General features: G+C 54.3%; 2 protein-coding genes across 2 annotated transcripts; both read right to left on the bottom strand.

Annotated features, from left to right (window-relative positions):
* Nucleotides 1–581: 581 nt before the first annotated feature.
* Nucleotides 582–15,029, bottom strand: Trim8 (tripartite motif containing 8). Its single transcript, XM_036171496.1, has 6 exons — nt 13,686–15,029; nt 3,779–3,874; nt 3,324–3,557; nt 2,208–2,239; nt 1,956–2,071; nt 582–1,647 (listed from the first exon to the last, which is right to left on the bottom strand). Exons 1-6 carry the CDS (start codon nt 14,253–14,255, stop codon nt 1,040–1,042), a joined length of 1,656 nt encoding a protein of 551 aa, XP_036027389.1. The 5' UTR covers nt 14,256–15,029; the 3' UTR covers nt 582–1,039.
* LOC118578363 (bcl-2-binding component 3, isoforms 3/4-like) lies at nt 14,377–16,026 on the bottom strand. The gene is made up of 4 exons (XM_036179257.1): nt 15,996–16,026; nt 15,720–15,844; nt 15,102–15,206; nt 14,377–14,928 (listed from the first exon to the last, which is right to left on the bottom strand). Exons 1-4 carry the CDS (start codon nt 16,024–16,026, stop codon nt 14,377–14,379), a joined length of 813 nt encoding a protein of 270 aa, XP_036035150.1.
* Nucleotides 16,027–16,298: the final 272 nt, after the last annotated feature.

The following is a 16,298-nucleotide window of genomic DNA, read 5'->3' as shown; positions in this document are numbered from 1 at the left end:
CAAGGAAGGGAGAGATGAGACAGCAGCCTTAGAGTGCCCCCACCATACGAATGCCTAAAGATTCTAGGCCTGGGGGTGCCATGGGTAATAGGCAAGGCCAGGGCAGGGCTGCGCCATGTTTATTAGAAGGTTCGATTTCAGTGTGTGTGTGCTCTAGACATATTACAGAATAAATACCTGTCTCTTGAGAACAGGAAGTCCAAGATTCATACAAGGTGCTCACTATAGGAAGTAGCTCTGTCAAAATCCAGTTAAGGACCCAAATCTGGGCAACCCCTCCTCCACTGACCTCAACAAGGGCTGTGCTATTGTTTTTATTTATTATTTCTTTTATTTCTCTTTATTATTATTAATATTATTATTATTTGCTTTCACTGTGGTCACTATCATTGGCAAAGTTCTTTTTTCAACGTTCCTGGACTTGGGGCTCCTGGCTTTGAAAGGTTCCACTCAGGCTGAAGGTGCCAAAAGCTGCTTGAGATGTGGCCTTGAACTCCGTCTGGGAAGATGGTGAGGAGGCAGAAGAAATCATTCTTGGTTTAAAAAAGTTAAAAAAACAAAACAAAACAAAAAAAACTCTCCACAATCTATAGGTCATTCTTTACTCCATCAGTGATCAACCTGTCCAGAAGAAAAATTGGAAGGAGAGACAGGCCAGTGGGCACTGGGCCATCTCCCAGGGTAAGTGAGGGGAGTGAGTACCCCAAGGCTTCTTCCAGCCATGGGAGGTGTGAAGGGAGAGAGAGGGATTTTAAAAAAGAGAGAGAGCTCAGCGCCTTGAGCTAGACACTGTCCCAACTCCAGGGCCACCTGCAGCCCCTACCCAGGCCAGCTCCCACTATCACCTCCTCATCCAGGAGATGCATTAAAAAAAAATCCAAACAAAAGGCCCTAAATAAAACAAAATCCAAAAGGAAAAGACCTGGAGGAATGGAGGAAGAAGGGGCAGAGGGTGGAAAGAAGGGCAGGTCTCTGGATGCATAACTCCCGAGCCACCGGGGCTGGGGGAGGGTCCCCAGCGTCCTCTGCCTGCTTGGCGTTAGCTCGTCACATAGTGTTTGGTGGACGGCTGCCCATACACCCTGTAGAAATCCTGGTGGCCAGGCTGCTGGGAAGCGTCGAGCCAGTCTCTGACGGCCAGGCCAGGGAGGGTCTGAGGGACGGAAGGTGTGGGTGGAAGTGGGTGTGAGTACTCCTGTGAGGGCACTGTCCAAGGGAAGTGGCCGGATCGGGGGTACGGCTGGTGGCCACCATGGTTGGCCACGGAAGAACAGTAACAGTTGTCCACGGAACAGACGAGAATCTTGCGGCCGCCATATTGGGGAAGCATGGGCTGCTGGGTGGCAGAGCCATTGGGGTACTGCGATGGGGGAAACACAGGACTCGAGTGTACTGGTTGGGCACCACCTGGCAGGGCCACCAAGTGCTGTGTGGAGCTGCAGGGCCCCAGGGGTTGCCCAGACTGGCCCTCGCCGCTGGCTGTGCCCGCCGCCCCATACTGGCTGCCCACAGGGCCGGATGACGTCTCCAGGAAGCTGGCCTCCGGGAAGGCTGTCGGGTGCTTGCGCTTTTCTGCTCCAGAGCTGTTCACACCACAAGGGTAGAGGGGGACGCTCTGCAGGAAGGGCACCGGCGTGCTGAAGGAACCTGCGGAGAATCTGGAGTCAGTGCTGCTTAAGTACCCAGCCCAAACAACCCTTTTCCTTTCCCACGCAGGCTCTGAACCCCTATGGGTCCCAATGTGACACATCTTGGTTGACATCTACTATTGTCATTTTCTAGCTGAAAAAACAAAAGCAAAACAGCTGAAGCTCGAGGAGGTAATGTAATGTCACTTGCCCAAGGTCCCCGCTAGAGCTGGCATGGCAGATGTGCGCACAGGTCTGCCTGTGCTAAGCTACACTGCCTCTTGGACATGGCAATGGTTTACCCCTGCCCAGAGGCTTCACCCTCACCTTCTAGCATCTTCCGCAACTGCTTCTCCTTCTTGGCCACCTCGTTCAGGAAGAGCTTGGAGTTCAGGTGGCCGATCTTAGGGGGAGAAAGGCTGCTACCCGTGCAGGTCTGGGTCCTGCGGGCAGTGGACGGGGTGTCTGCTGTGAGGAGGCATCACCAGTGAGCCCGCCCTACCTCCCCACCAGTGGGCATGGCCCTCTCTGCCCTCCCTCAGCTAGGTTCTGGAGGACTGGGGGAGGCTATCAGCTCACCTGTCCATTAGGATTTTCACAGACTTGGTGTTCTGCAAGGCAATAACAGTCAATCAGTGGGAAAGGCAAGGCAAAACGGCTCCATTTATCAGCACTTGCTATGTAGGCATGGCTTCTGCTGTCTGTTTGAAACAGGGTCTCATGTATCCCAGACTGGCTAGAATGAAGTATTAGGATGACCTTGAACCACCCTCCTGCCTCCACTTCCCAGTGCAGAATTGCAGGAGAGTGGCAAGGAGCCTAGCATATGGTGCTGAAGATCAAGCCCTGAGTTTCCCGTGTGCTCGGCAAGTACAATCTGAGCCACATTCCCAGCCAGGCTTCTTCTCTGTAGCCACTGTATCTGGGAGAGGGTTCCACAAGCCCTCTCCTTTGTTTTTGAGACAGGGTCTCTCTCTATTATGTAGTCCTAGATGTCCTAGAATTTACTATATAGACCAGGCTGCTGTGGAACTCAGAGATCCATCTGCCTCTGTTTCTTGGTGCTGAGATTAAAGATGTGCACCACCCAGTCCAACAGGCCTTTGAAATCTGGCTACATCTGGATTTCAGAAGGAAGCAATGGTGTTTATATCACATCCTATGATATATACCTATGATCCAACAGGACACCACAGTCTGACCCAACACTTCAACAACAATCTTTCTGAATTTTTTTTTTTTTTTACCATGTGAAACACAAAGACTATTAACTAACTGCCCATATCAGTTCTACCCAGTATTTGCTGTTCAATCAGGTGCCAGACTTTTTTTTTTTTTTTTTTTTTTTTAAGTTTTAACTTTAAAAATTCTAGAGTAGGGGCTGGAGAGATGGCTCAGAGGTTGGGAGCGCCGTCTGCTCTTCCAGAGGTCCCAGCACCCACATGGTGGCTCACAACCATCTGTAATGAGATCTGGCCCCCTCTTCTGTATACATAATAAATAAATAAATCTTTAAAAAAATTATTTAAAAAAATCTAGAGCAATAGATAAAGGATGGTGGACTGGTATACGTGAAGGCTGAAGAATCATCCATGACAGAGCACTTGACAGATTCTGGCCCATGCAGAAGGCAAAGGCAGGTGAGCGCACTGGGTTGGAAGCAGCGGGAATAGCTGTGCAGTGGCCCCAGCCCACCTTCATGAAGCTGACATCTTCTGTCTTATCGAAGAGAAGCTGCAGGGAGCCCAGCAACTTCTTGGCCTCCTGCATGCGTTCCCCAAGGTGCAGCGCCTGCGCCGCGTTCTCGCTGCAGAACTTGGCTTGCGCCTTGTCCAGGACCTCGACTGTCTGCCTCAAGTCCTCATCCAGCAGCTGGTGAAGCTTTTCATACTGCAGCCGCACCTCTTCCTTCAGCTGGCTCACTTTCTCCTGAGGAGAGAGACACGGATGGGCAGACACATGAGCACGGAGTGACCCCAGGCTGATGCCACTATCCCAAGCCCCCGGCTTCTGAGGGTAACGTGTGACCTGCCGATTCCCCGTGCACAGCACTGGGCTCTGTGACAGCCACTCCTCAACTCAGTGGCATTCCTATCGAGTCCCCTAAGGGCCTGCATCCCCATTACCGCCAGGGGCTCAGGGCTCACTACCTCCACCAGGCGCTTGTCTGACTCCAGCTTGTAGAGCTGGTCCTCGATGTCCTGCTCTCGCTCCTCCAGCCGCTCCTGCTGCTTCATCAGCATCTTCTGCAGGGACAGTCGAGGTAACGGTGGTGTCAGAACGCGGTGCAGCCAAGCACCATACCTCCCTCTTGGTAACAGATTCTTCTCAGAGGTCCTTTGACTGAAGGTGACCTCACATAGCCCCAGGACCAGCTACTTTCAATAAAGAGAAGCAGAGAGGCTTCCCTGTGTGTATTCAAACCCTGGGCCTTCTCAGGGCAGGCTCTGCCAGCTTGCACACTGAGCATGTGTAGACCCTGCTTTCTATGCATCCCTCATCTCGACTAGAGGGGGTTCATCCAATCGCCCCACAGTGCCATGAGGTAAGTACTGTTTTAAGAGCCTCATTCACAAAGGAAGACACCGAGGCCTAGAGAGGTTACACCATCTGGCCAATGGAGGGAAGAGCTGGCTCAGTGGTTACTAACCCCTACTGCTTTTGTAAAGGACCCAGAATATGGTTCCCAGCACCCACGTCAGGCAGCTCACAGGTGTCTCAGGGGAATCTGACTCCTCTGGCCTTTGCAGGCATGTAGAGGCACACGCACGTGCACATGCACACACACACAATTAAAAATAAATATCTGTCTTTGAAGGTGTATAGCCAATAAGCGGTAGTATAACCAGGTAACATGGCAGGAGGCCTGTGATTACCCAAGCCAGGCTACTGTTCCCTGGGGGCACCATCTTGAGAATAGAACACCCTAAGGTGCAGAGGGTCAAACAGCCTTCCAAGGTGACACAGGCTCTTGGCCTCACCTTACATTTGCCTTTTCTTTATGGTTCAGCAACACAGCCACCCCTTCCTCGTTCCCCAGGCTGAGCACTGGCCTCAAGACTCAAGTCCTTGCTCCTTATGTCCCTCAGTGAGACCAGGAGAGAGACCCTGCTGCTCCCAAGAGTGATCTGCTGTCAGGCCAAGCTGTTTTTCAAAGCTCTTTCCTTAAAAATTTAATTCATTAATTATATTTTGTGCATGAGTGTTTTGCTTGTATATATCTGTAGTGGGTGGCTGTTTGAACCGTGCCCTGAAGCACCGCCCCTAGTGAGGTAGCAGGTAGCTGTTACACCTGCCTATGACCTTGAGGTACATGCCCCTGGGAGTACCCCTAAGACCTGGAATGTGCTCTCTCTTTGCATCTTGTGGTTTTGGATGCTGGAATGGACCAGGGCAGAACTTGCCAGAGAACAGCATTGGACTGTGCCTCACCCTTTCCAAGATCCTGTGACTAATTCCTTTATTCTGTCTTGTGAGTTAACCCCCAAATAAATTCCTTTGCTCATTAAATAGACTCCGTGGATTCCTAGCAATATAATCCCAGTATGTATCTATGTGCACAAGGTATGTGTGTGGTGTGGCAGAGGTCACAGGGGTTGGATCCCCTGGAAATGGAATTATGGATGGTTATAAGCCACCATGTGGTACTGGGAATTGAGTGCAGGTCCTCTGCCAGAGTGACAAATCCTGTTCATTTCCTATTTCTACAGCCTTCTCCTCCCCCATCACCAAACACACCTCTTCAAACAAGGTCCCTCTTGCTCAAGATGACTGCCAACTTTAAATATTTCAGCATGGCCAAGAATGATCTTTCACACATGACTTCCAACCTCTCGAGTGTAAGCTAAGTACAAGGTAAGATTTTTTTGGCTGGGCCCAGATCTCAATGTGCCTTGGAAGGTTCTGTGACCCTCTGCATCCAGGACTGTGCTCACCAGGACACTTCAATTCTTTGTCATTTTCTGGGAGCCAACAATGCCTCAGCTCCTTTGTCTGCTTTCTGAGGAACTTCCCATGACCCCTGTTTGTTCTGAGTTGGTGCAGGTCCCTTCCTGTCCTGGTCATGTGATGGGCTGTCACATCCTGCCCTCTTCAGTAGCTGTGTTCTTTAACATAGCGGCCACTTTCACACTGTAGTTTATACAAAAGAAACTAAACCAGACATGGCAGTACCCGACTGTATTCCCAGCATGTGGAGCTGAGACAGAAGGGCGGGAAGCTGGAACCAGCATGGGCTACAGAGAAAGACCCCCTGGTGGGAGAGGGAGGGAGGGAGGGAGGGAGGGAGGGAGGGAGGGAGGGAGGGAGGAGAGGGAGAGAGGGAGAGAGAACACTGAGCACAGCCTCAGATATTCAGTTGCACCGTCTCATTTCCAGTGACAATGGCTACATGTAGCTAGTAATGGACACATGTTACCACTCTCAGGAAGCTGTGTTACAGCTCTGTCCCAGAATCTCCATGCCTGCTAGGCATGTTGTTTTAGAACACTGGCTGGAGCCCACGGGCTCACACATGCTAGGCCAGTGCTCTACCACTGAACCACATCTTCACCTCACATTCTGGGGTTTTGTATTTGACTCACAGACCATGATCTGATTTCTCCACAAATCCCAACCCTCTTAAGGAACTCAATTTTAGCTTGGGATAGTGGCACACACCCAAAATACCACCACTAGAAGGCTGAGGCTGGAGGATCACCATAAATTCAAGGCAAGTCTGGACTACAAGGGGGAGTAAGAACTGAGCCAGGCAGTGGTGGTGCACTCCTTTAATCCCAGCACTCTGTGAGTTCGAGGCCAGCCTGGTCTACAGAGCGAGATCCAGGACAGGTACCAAAGCTACACAGAGAAACCCTGTCTCAAACAACCAAAAGACAAACAAACAAACAAAAAAACCTAAGGCTTGACAGTGTAAGCCTTAGTTTCTGATCTGGGACAATGAGGGAAGATCATCATATTTGAGGTCATCTTTGGCTGCAAAGGGAGAGACCCTATCTCAAAAAGCAAAAACAAAATGCTTTGTGACTGTCCTCTGCTTCCCTTCACAGTTGGGCCTCTCAAAGGCCTGAGGACCTGGCTGCTGCTGAACACATTTCCAGAAACATCCAGGAGTTGAGCACAAAGCTCTGCAAAGCAGCACTCGAATACTCGAGGAAGTGTCCACCAGCAAGGGGTGCTTCTCCTCCTCTGTGGGGGCCACAGTCTCACCACATGACCCCTGCTCACACCACACCCAAAGCTAAGCTCCTAACAATTCCTTCCCCGCCACCCCCACCCTTTTTATCTCGGGAAACCAAGGCCAGCCAGACTGTAGGCCAACCTGTTCTATAGAGGTTGCTAGGGGGTTGGGTTGAGGGTAAGGCTCTCCTAAGTTAAAAAAGCCTGGAGCTAAGTCCTAGCAGGCTCTTCCCCTTCAGTGACCCAGCAGACCTTGCCTTTGTCAGCCAGAGGGATGAGATTGACAATAATACAGCTTATATTGGGCAGTCTCTGTCTCTCTCTGCCTCTGCAACCTGGGCCCTGAAACCCCTTAGTGCACATATACTTACACCCAATGAATGCCCTATACGACTATGGCTGGATCTTTGGAGACCCCAGACAATGAAGGAGCCCGAATAGAAAGCTTTCCTGGGGACTGAAGAGCTGGTTCAGGGTTAGGAATACTAGCTGCTTGGGCAGAGAGGACCAGGTGTGCTCTCCAGCACGAACACTCACAACCATCTGTAACCCAGGTTCCTGGGGTTCCAACACCTACTTCTGCAGGCACTGCATACACATAACATAGTATACCTACATACAGGCAGGCAAAACACATTAAAAAAAAAAAAAAAAAAAAAAAACTTCACCGTGAACAAGACCCTGCTCCCTCTCCTATATAACAAATGGGACTCACACAGCATGCTGGTGACCTATAACCTATGGGCATAGGTGCAACCCCCACTGGCACAAAGCACCCCAGAGAGGAAGCAGGTTCCAGGCCCTCACCACTGCATACTTCTCACCAATTTGCCTGCCCAAGTCATGGATGAACAGGGCCAGGCTGAGTCCCAGGGAAGGAGACAGGTAAGGTCAAAGGTTCCCAACCAACCACATCCCCTAGCCAAGAAAGATTCTTATGCAGCCCGCCAGTGAGGGCTCCTCCCCACCCAAACTGAGGCCCTCTCTCTAGTTTATGGTTGCCCCTCACCCCCAACTCCTGCCTAGTCCTGGGGTGACTCAGCCTCTTCTCTCAGGCATTCCCAGGAATGGGAATCCTAGTGCCCTGCCCTCAGCTTCAGGATTCTATGATCCCCAGCAGGGCGATGTTGGGTCCAGCCATGGCCTAGTGAAAACAGTAGCCAACAGCTAGGTGGGTCTAACATTCCCCTCTGCCACCTCAGAGACCCCCGGTTTTCCAGTCTGCTGGAAGAGGGAGAGGGCAGGAAGGGGGAAGAAGCTCACCAGTGAGACCTGAAGGGCAGGCAGGGCTGGGAAAGCCCCTCTCCCAGCTTCCCTGCAGCCAGGGAATGGCAAGAGGTTGCTACTTTACCATCTACCACCTCTTCATCACACCAATTCTGCCAGACCAAAACACTCAAATGGTCTGGGCATGGTGGCGCACACCTTTAACCCCAGCACTTATTTGAGAGGCAGAGACAGGGCGATCTCTGTGAGTTGGAGATTGCCTGGTCTACGTAGTGGGTTCCAGGAAAGCTAGAGCTACATAATGAGACCCTGTCTCAAAAGAACCTAAAAACTAAGAAAATTAAAAACCAAACCAACCAACCAGGAAGACACTGGAGGACCAGGGTTGAGGAGGCAGGAACAGAGGCCTGTCCTCCCTCCCAGCAGCCTAGGCCAGCTTCTGCCTGCCTTCTTAAGGAATCACATCTCCCACTTGGGAAAAATACACAGCTAAAGCCGGACTCCATTTCCCGGCTTCCTTCCTACCAAGGCCTCCCAAGACAGGGGAGCAGTGGCATTCTAAACTGACTGGCCCACCATAAGCTTCCTGGACTATGGCTCATTCAAGTGTGTGGGAGGGGAACCATGTCTAGTCTAGAAGCAATGGAGGGAGCAAGGACCCTAGGGGAAGTCCCCAGAGCAAGTGCTCCTAGAATTATGGGCCTCAGGCACTCTGGCATCTACTGGGCCTATGAAGAACTCCCATACCCTCCACAGCTCCAGGGTGCCATGCATCCATGCCTTGATGCCCACCCAAACAAGAGGGGTATATTCACAGGGCCTATCTTCTGGCCTGCCATCTCAGTGCCTCTGGAGCCTGACCAGCTAGGCCCTGTTGGTATTTTGCTGCCAAACTAGACCAGGCAGACGGGCAAGGTTTGGAGAGTAAGGGCTGTGTAAAAGTTAATAAATAATAATAAACCCTCAAGTCAACCTTGAAGAAAAGGAAGGTCAGTGAAGAATGGGCTGAGGGCCAGGGCAGAGGCAGGCCCTAGGTTTGCAGGCAAGGCCGAGGTTGGCTCCAGCAGCCCCGGTGGCAATGGTGAGTAGGGTGGGGGGCACTGGCTCTAGGACTCTGCTTAGAACCTTGTGGGACTTTCTTCTAAGCTTTTGTGACTGTCCTTACTGTCTGTCCCACCTACGCCCTTATTCCAGGATCAAATGTGACCTGGCTCTAGGGGACAAGCACTCTCTTCTCCCCTCTCCTCCCACAGTGCTAGCTTTGGACCAGCATGTGAAGTCTCAAGCTAGGGAAAGCAGAGATAAGGGGTGGCAGGCACAGGCGTCAGGGCAAAGAGAATGCTGGAGCCCCAGCGATCCCCACAGGCCATCAGCGTGAGAGGGCTTCCCAGCTGCAGAGGCGAATTAGCTTCTGCTGTGCACAGAGCAGCCTCTGGGGCAGCAGAACAAAGAGACGAGAGAGAGAAAGCCCCCCTTTGTCTGGGTTTGAATGCCAGGCCGGCCAGGGAGGAAGGCTTTCCCAGAGCCAGGGATGAGGCTGGTCAGGCTTGCTTGCTCAGCCCAGGGCAGAGGCCCAAGCAGATTCTCCCCACTCCCCAGGTCTGCAGCACCGGGGCTCTCTCTTATCAGCTTACCCTGAAGTGAATCCCTCCCCAAAGGTCCCCAGGCAAGAAAGTCACAAGCCCCCTGGCAGGCCCCAGCCCACTTATTACCTGAGCAAGCACTTAGTAAGTGGCAGTCTCACAGCCAAGGACAGGAAATTCACTAACACCCCGTACCTCACCCCTCCATCTCACCTGACATCCACTCTCCGACAGACACAAACACATGAGCATATTTCTGTCCCCAACTCCACAGCCACACAGGAAAGTAGTGCCTCATTAGTCAGCCATGCACACACCCTTTCTTGAAGATACCCATGTGGGAAAAAAAAAGTTACAATAAATAGACAGACAGACAGACATAGACACACAATGAGTCCAGAACTGCAAGCAGGTAGAGTAATCAATAGGGAGTGTGTCAGGCTGTGTCAGCAGGATCCTGGGGTAGAGGCAGGGTATTGGGCCTCTTGTCTAAGGATCCAGATCACAGAAAGGACAGTACACAGCCCTCACACTACACACACTCCAACACACACACATGCCCCCCACCCCCACCCCTGTCTGCTATCGGCAGAGGGAACAGTGGGTCTGGACTGCCTGAATCAGGCTGTAACCCCAGCCCCAGCTTAGCAGAGACCTCTAGGCCTCCCTCCCGCTCACAGGCGAACTCACAGGTTTCCCATGTACCCCCTCCTGCACAGACATGTACCCTCATTCCAAGGAACTACATACACACCCCAGCAGTGGGATTCTGTTCCCTAGAGAGCACCTCTCCTCTGCACGAGGAAGGATGTAAGGCATAGGGTCCAGGCCAAGCCCTCCAGCCTGTTTCCAGGGTCCTAGACATGACAGAGAAGCACAGGAACCACACAAGCCCCAACACCCATATCTGCAAGCCTCTCACACATGGCCATGACTTCTCTTGGGTCCTCTCTATGTTGAGAGGCTTCCTAAGAGTGCTCCCAACTCCCATCAGCCCCCTACTACTCAGATGAACCCCTAAACAACTTAGAGCCTGGGAGGGATTATGTCCATTCAGGATTGCTAACCCTGAGCCCACCTGGATGTCTCAATCCTGGGCCTATAGCCCAAAGGGAAAACATTTCAAGGACACAGGTATGTCCCAGAGTGATCTTGAGGTCCATCTGGTTGGCATCCGGTCCTCTCAAAGGCAGAGTGGGGCAATGTCCTGGCCTGCATGCGCCTAACTCTTAAGTACCACCTCTTCCTGATGCCCCACCCAGGCCACTGGCTCAAGCACATGAAAGTAGGTGCTTGTGACTACTGGGGGGGGGGGGGCTTTCAAGGAAGGGCTAAGCAGTGGTTGTGGGTTATTTGTTTGTTGGTTTGGTTGGTTTGGTTTTTTAGTGTTGGTGTTCGATTTTTGTTTGTTTTTTGAGATACGGTCTGGCTGTGTGGCCTTGGCTGGCCTGGAACACACTATGTAGACCACACTGGCCTTGAACTCACAGAGACCTTCCTGCCTCTGCCTCCCCAGCGCTGGGATTAAAGTTGTGGGCTACCACTCTGGGCACTCAACCCCCTCAGCAGTTGTTAACTATTTCCAGCCAATGGATCTGGACCCTAACCCCATGGGGGAGGGCAGGAGAGGAAACACAAGTGGAACCAGATTATTTTATGGTTCTTTGTGCCTCTGCTCCTATACCTTGGAAAATTCTGGTGCCCTTTCCACAGCACTAGCAAAGGCCCTTTAAGACAGACCCCTGCTAGCAGGAAAAAACTGGTTGAGGCAAAGACTCCCTCCTCCTGCATAGCCTAAAGAGGTGGCAGGGTTCTTCCATCCAGCTTCCTAAGGACTCAGCCCACCCTCCCCAAGGGCGGGCCCCCTACCTCTGCATTCAGTAAGTCAGACTCATACTGAGTGACACTGGGCTATTGAAGGATTTCCAAGCCTAGTGCCCTGGGGCACTAGAGAGAATGGCCAGGAGGAGGATGGAGGAGGAGGAGCCTCGGGCAGGCACAGATGCTGACCTCACCGGGAACTGCACATCTGGCGCTAATGCAACTCACTACTTCTGAGCTTGCCCCCATAGGCACTAGAGCACACAAGGACAGTTACACATATCATGGAGCTGTTGGCAAAGTTCAATCCCTGACGAAAGGAACCCCACAGTATACTCTGCATGTCAATGCCACCCTTTCCTCCCCAATCCTACATGCAAGACACATCCATTGAGGGTAAATGTAGACATGCACATGCAACTAAGGGTACCCTAACAGCAAGCCAGGTATAATTAAGTTTTCTTCCCTTCCTCAAGACATCCCTAGCATTTAAGGGGTGCAAGCACACATCCATCCAACAGCCTCCCCCCCCCCCCCGTTCCATTCAGTTATTTTTTTCTATGCCCTCAACCCACTTTCTACAGCCAACCCCAGACAGAACTGGACAGCCAGCCGTCCTTCCTCCAGCCGTCCTTCCCCTGCACTTTCCCAGCCTCTGCCGCACCATCTTTATTAATAGCAGCAGCTATATCAATGCTGGGTAAAGTGTGGGCTATGCTTGCCCTGAGTTAGAGGATGAGGACCACAGGGCTCCTCCAGTTCCCCAGCCCTTGGCCTTTTCCAACACTAGTGAGGAGTGACTACTCTTCTCCATCCCCCACACTTCCTTTAAGAAACCAGAGGCCTCTCCTGGCACCAAACCCCAGAGCTGGCCCATGCAATTGCAAACTAATTATACAGCAAATTTTGTTATCCCCGCCCTCAGCCTGCGGTGGCCCCTCTGCCTTTTGTTGGTTGTATATGTATGGTTTTTAATTGCTAAACAGTGACTCATTTAGATTCTAAGTCCCCTCCTCCCTACCACCAAGGAAACAGCCCCCATCTACATTCTGGACAGGCCCAGCTTCCTCATACTGCAGAGGCCCCACTGGTCTCCAGGGGCCCCCACACCCTAAACACACACTCCCAGTCCTACCAAACCTAACTAACCTTGCTCTCTTATCACAAGACTCCCTAGCCCGAGCTTTCAAGATGGCTCAGGTGGCTTAAATCAACTCCTTCCTTCTGTGTGACTCAACCCCAAGAGGCAAGGGACCCGAAAGGAACCTGGGAGGAGCCCCCTTCCAGTGAAGGGGACGGAAGTATGCCCTAGTCCAGTTCCCTAGCTAGGCCCAGAGGCCTAAGAGGGGGAAGGCGGTTTTGACATTGGCTGCTGCAGCAGGGTGTATACAATGGGAGGGGGTGCGGTTCCGTAATCACCCAGCCGGCAGCCCAGGGGAGCCAGCTGCCTGAAACCAGATTTCAAGGCGGCTCAACCTTAAACCCACAGGATTCTTTTTCCGTCCTCCCCCCCCCCAATGTGGGAGGGCTGTGTAAGAGGGCAGGGCTGGGAGGAAAGGGTTAGACACATACTTTAAGGTTTGTTCATGCAGGCTTAAGAAGCATACAAGTAGAGAGCAGCCTCAGCCTGGAGTGCGTCCGCTGGGACGGGTTGTAAGAGCTAACAGTGGGGGACTCCTCTGGACAGCCAGGCCTGGCCCAGCTAGATACCAGAGTTCTGCTCTATCTCCGGAAGCTTCCCCCAACCCCCAATGTGTTTCCAATAGAGCTTAAAACTAACATGGCTGCTTTTGTTTACTTCCTCATTGGTATGCCAGCATCATGGATCATGTCAGCCACAGCAGCGGCACCAGGACACTCATTACATAAACAGCAGCTGGAGAAGCAGGACCGGGGTCACTGCCTTGGTGACTTCCCGTAGAGCTTACAGAAACAAAGCTGGGGAGGGAGCTGCGCAAAACAGAAAAGCACATTCAAACTACTTCTAACAGCCTCCCTGGATTCCATAAATGACTTGCAAAAGGAACCCTAAGGGCACAGGTGTGAGAATGCACCCAGTAGCCAAGCCCTTCTTCTCAGGACCTTATCCCCACCCCCCAAACTTTCACAGAAGAGTTTAGAAGAGAGCCTCTAGGTTAATGCCACAAGAGTCAGCTTGTAGGGATGGGTGGCCCCCAGGCGGGATGTGTGTGTGTGTGTGTGTGTGTGTGTGTGTGCGCGCGCGCGCGCGCGCGCGAAGTGTACTTGCCCGTATCTCATTCCTCCGGATCTCCACGTCGCACACCGAGTGTCCCTGATGCGCGCCGCTGTAGTAGCAGCAGTACTGGCACACCGCCACCTGCTCGGCCTCGCAGTGGTACAGGCGGTAGGCGTTGTGCTGCGGGCAGCTCCAGGCCCGCACGTCGTCCGCCTCCACCAGGAGGTGCCCGCGGGCGGTGGAGGGCTGCTGCAGGTGCGTCTGCACGTGGGACTGGCAGCAGGGAGCCTCGCAGCGCAGGCAGACCTTCTGCGCCGGCAGCGGGGGGCCGCGGCGACAGAACACGCAGTGCAGGGCCGTCGGCGGCTTCTCCACGTGCAGGGCGTTGAACTTCTCCACGATGTTGGTGAGCTTCAGGTTCTTCTCCAGGCCCGGCTTCTGATTGTAGGCCTGGTTGCACTCCGGGCAGCGCACCAGGCCACTGTCCTTGGCCCAAGCCTCGCCGATGCAGCCCCGGCAGAAGTTATGTTTGCACGGCAGCTGCACCGGTTCCACGAAGACGTGCAGGCAGATGGGGCAGATGAGCTCCTCCTCAAAGCAGTTCTTCCAATTCTCCGCCATGGCGGGTGCGGGCAAGGGGCCCGAGGAGACCTCCCTAATTCCCCAACCCTGGGGATCCGCCTGGTGCAGCTGGCGACCCACCGAGCCCGGAGCTGCGGTCCCCGCCGGCCCCGCCAGTCGCTCAGTCACCAGCGCCTTCCGCGTGCCCGCCCCCCAGAGGAGGGAGCCTGGGTCCTCGCGCCGCGCGCGCCGCCGGCTGCGTCTCCTCCTCCTGGCGAGTGCCTAGCGGGAGGCGGCGGGCTGCGCCAGGGCCGCGGCCGGGGCACCAGCCCTGGAGGAGAGCGCCGTGGTCCAAATTCCATATAACAGGCCGCCTCCCCGTCGGCGCGACTAGGGCAGGGGCGGCCCGCGGCCTGCGCTCGGCCCCGCGGCTGACATCGGGGCGCGCCCCGCGGCGCACCGAGCAGGGGAGCCGCACTCTTCCTTTGGTGGCGGTCGCGGCGACCGTGGCTCCCTCCCGGCTGGTCCGAGCCGCGCCTTCCTTGCTTGGCTCCCGGCCGAGGTCCGAGGGGCACGGAAAGCTAGTTCGGCCGCGCCGAAGCTGGCTGGATCCGGAGCGGGCGAGCGAGGCGCGCCGGCGGTCCCCGGGCCGTGGCGCGGGCGTCCCCCAGCTGGCCGGCCGGCTGCGGGTTACAGGGTGCGGGCGGGCCGAGTCCGGGGCGCTGCGTGCGCGCTGGGGCAGTCATTCAGATGAAATTCCAGTCCCCGGCCAGAGACACCAGCCCGCCTCTGCCTTCCTCCTCCCTTCACAAATAGAAACGGAAGGGGGAGGGAGAGAAGTGGAAAAAAAAAAAAAGCAACCAGAGAGGGAGGGAGAGAGAAGCCCGGGAGGTGCTCCGGCCTGACCCCCTTGTCGCTACTTCTGCGCTCCCCGGAGGCCCCGCGCAGGGCGCCCCCGCCGCGGAGAGACCCCACTCCCCGTCCCCGCGCTGGGCGGGCGGCTCGCCTGCGCTGAGGAAAACAAGGATTGATCAAACTAGAAAGGAATTTTTCTCAACTGCTAATGAACAGGAGGCTCGGCTCCCGGCCCTCCCCTCCCCCCGCCCGGCCCTCCCCCTTCGCCCCCCCCCCCCCCCCCCCCACTTTCTTTTCTTCTCGGCCTCTGCTCCGGCCTGGAAGGCTCCGGGCTGCGGTCGGAGCCAGCCTGCGGCGGCGGGGCCGGGCCGAGCCAGCCGGGCCGGGTGCGTCTTCAGCGCCCAGCCATCTTGAGCTCCCAGCGGCCGCGGTGGGGCCGGGGGCCGGGCGCGCGCTTGAGGGTCCTGCAGCTCGCTTCCCCCCGCCTCCCTTTGGTGGGATTTTTTTTTTTTTTCCTCCAAGAGGAGGGCTGGCGGCCTCCAGCAAATTAGGAGAGAGGGAAGGAGGAAAATGCCAAGTCTTGATTTCTCTCCACCTCTGCTCCACCCATCCCAGTCCTTTCCAAAAAAATCTTTTTAAAAGATTAGAATTGGAAGAAGTCGGCAGAACGGCGAGCGCCCGCGGCCCCCCAGCGCTGCCCGGGCGACGCGTCCGGGGCGGGCCCGCGCCCGTCGCTCGGTCCGAGGGTCCGTTTGTCCTCTCCCGCAGCTTCTCAAGTGAGAGGAGGGCGGGCACTTCGGGCAGGGTCTCCGCTGCGGCTGTCGCTTCAGAGCTTTATCCTCAGATCAAAAAAAAAAAAAAAAAAAAAAAAAAAAAAAGGAAAGAAAGAAAGAAAAAGAAAAGAAAAATGAAAAAGAAAAACGGGGGAAAAAGATAGAAACCAACCCCCAGCCCGAACACAGCCACCTTCAGCCATCTTGCGTGTATTATTTCAAGAATAATCTGTTTAATAGAAATAGCTGCGTCTCTGGCCCCCTTCTCCGCATCCTGGGGTCCCGCCCCCTTTTAATAATAATCTCGATAATAAAAATGATCAGCGGGCCGGGCAGTTCGAGGCTGCTTTTCCCTCCCTGCCTTGGGTCTCTCCGGCTCTCCCCTAGGAAAGGGTAGTGGGGGGCTCGCGCTGGGGCTGGGGGTGCGGCCCACCAACCCCCACCACCAGAGCCGCGAGGGAAGGGCTCTCTGGCC

This window comes from Onychomys torridus, chromosome 1 (assembly GCF_903995425.1).
Source record: "Onychomys torridus chromosome 1, mOncTor1.1, whole genome shotgun sequence".
Lineage (NCBI taxonomy): Eukaryota > Metazoa > Chordata > Mammalia > Rodentia > Cricetidae > Onychomys > Onychomys torridus.
The sequence above is the reverse complement of the archived record's forward strand: the minus strand, read 5'-3'. Positions and strand labels throughout refer to the sequence as shown.

Bases quoted from the DNA above. Each gene is read 5' to 3' on its own strand.
- Trim8 (XM_036171496.1), bottom strand. From the start codon at position 14,255: ATGGCGGAGAATTGGAAGAACTGCTTTGAGGAGGAGCTCATCTGCCCC. The intron at 2,072-2,207 runs GTGAGCTGATAG...CACTGCCCGCAG, and splicing joins GTGAAAATCCTAATGGACAG to GACCCAGACCTGCACGGGTA. The intron at 1,648-1,955 runs GTGAGGGTGAAG...GATTCTCCGCAG, and splicing joins GTTGCGGAAGATGCTAGAAG to GTTCCTTCAGCACGCCGGTG.
- LOC118578363 (XM_036179257.1), bottom strand. From the start codon at position 16,026: ATGGCTGAAGGTGGCTGTGTTCGGGCTGGGG. The intron at 15,207-15,719 runs GTTCTGCCGACT...TGTTTTCCTCAG, and splicing joins GGGGGCCGCGGGCGCTCGCC to CGCAGGCGAGCCGCCCGCCC. The intron at 14,929-15,101 runs GTCAGGCCGGAG...TGACTGCCCCAG, and splicing joins GCAGAAGTAGCGACAAGGGG to CGCGCACGCAGCGCCCCGGA.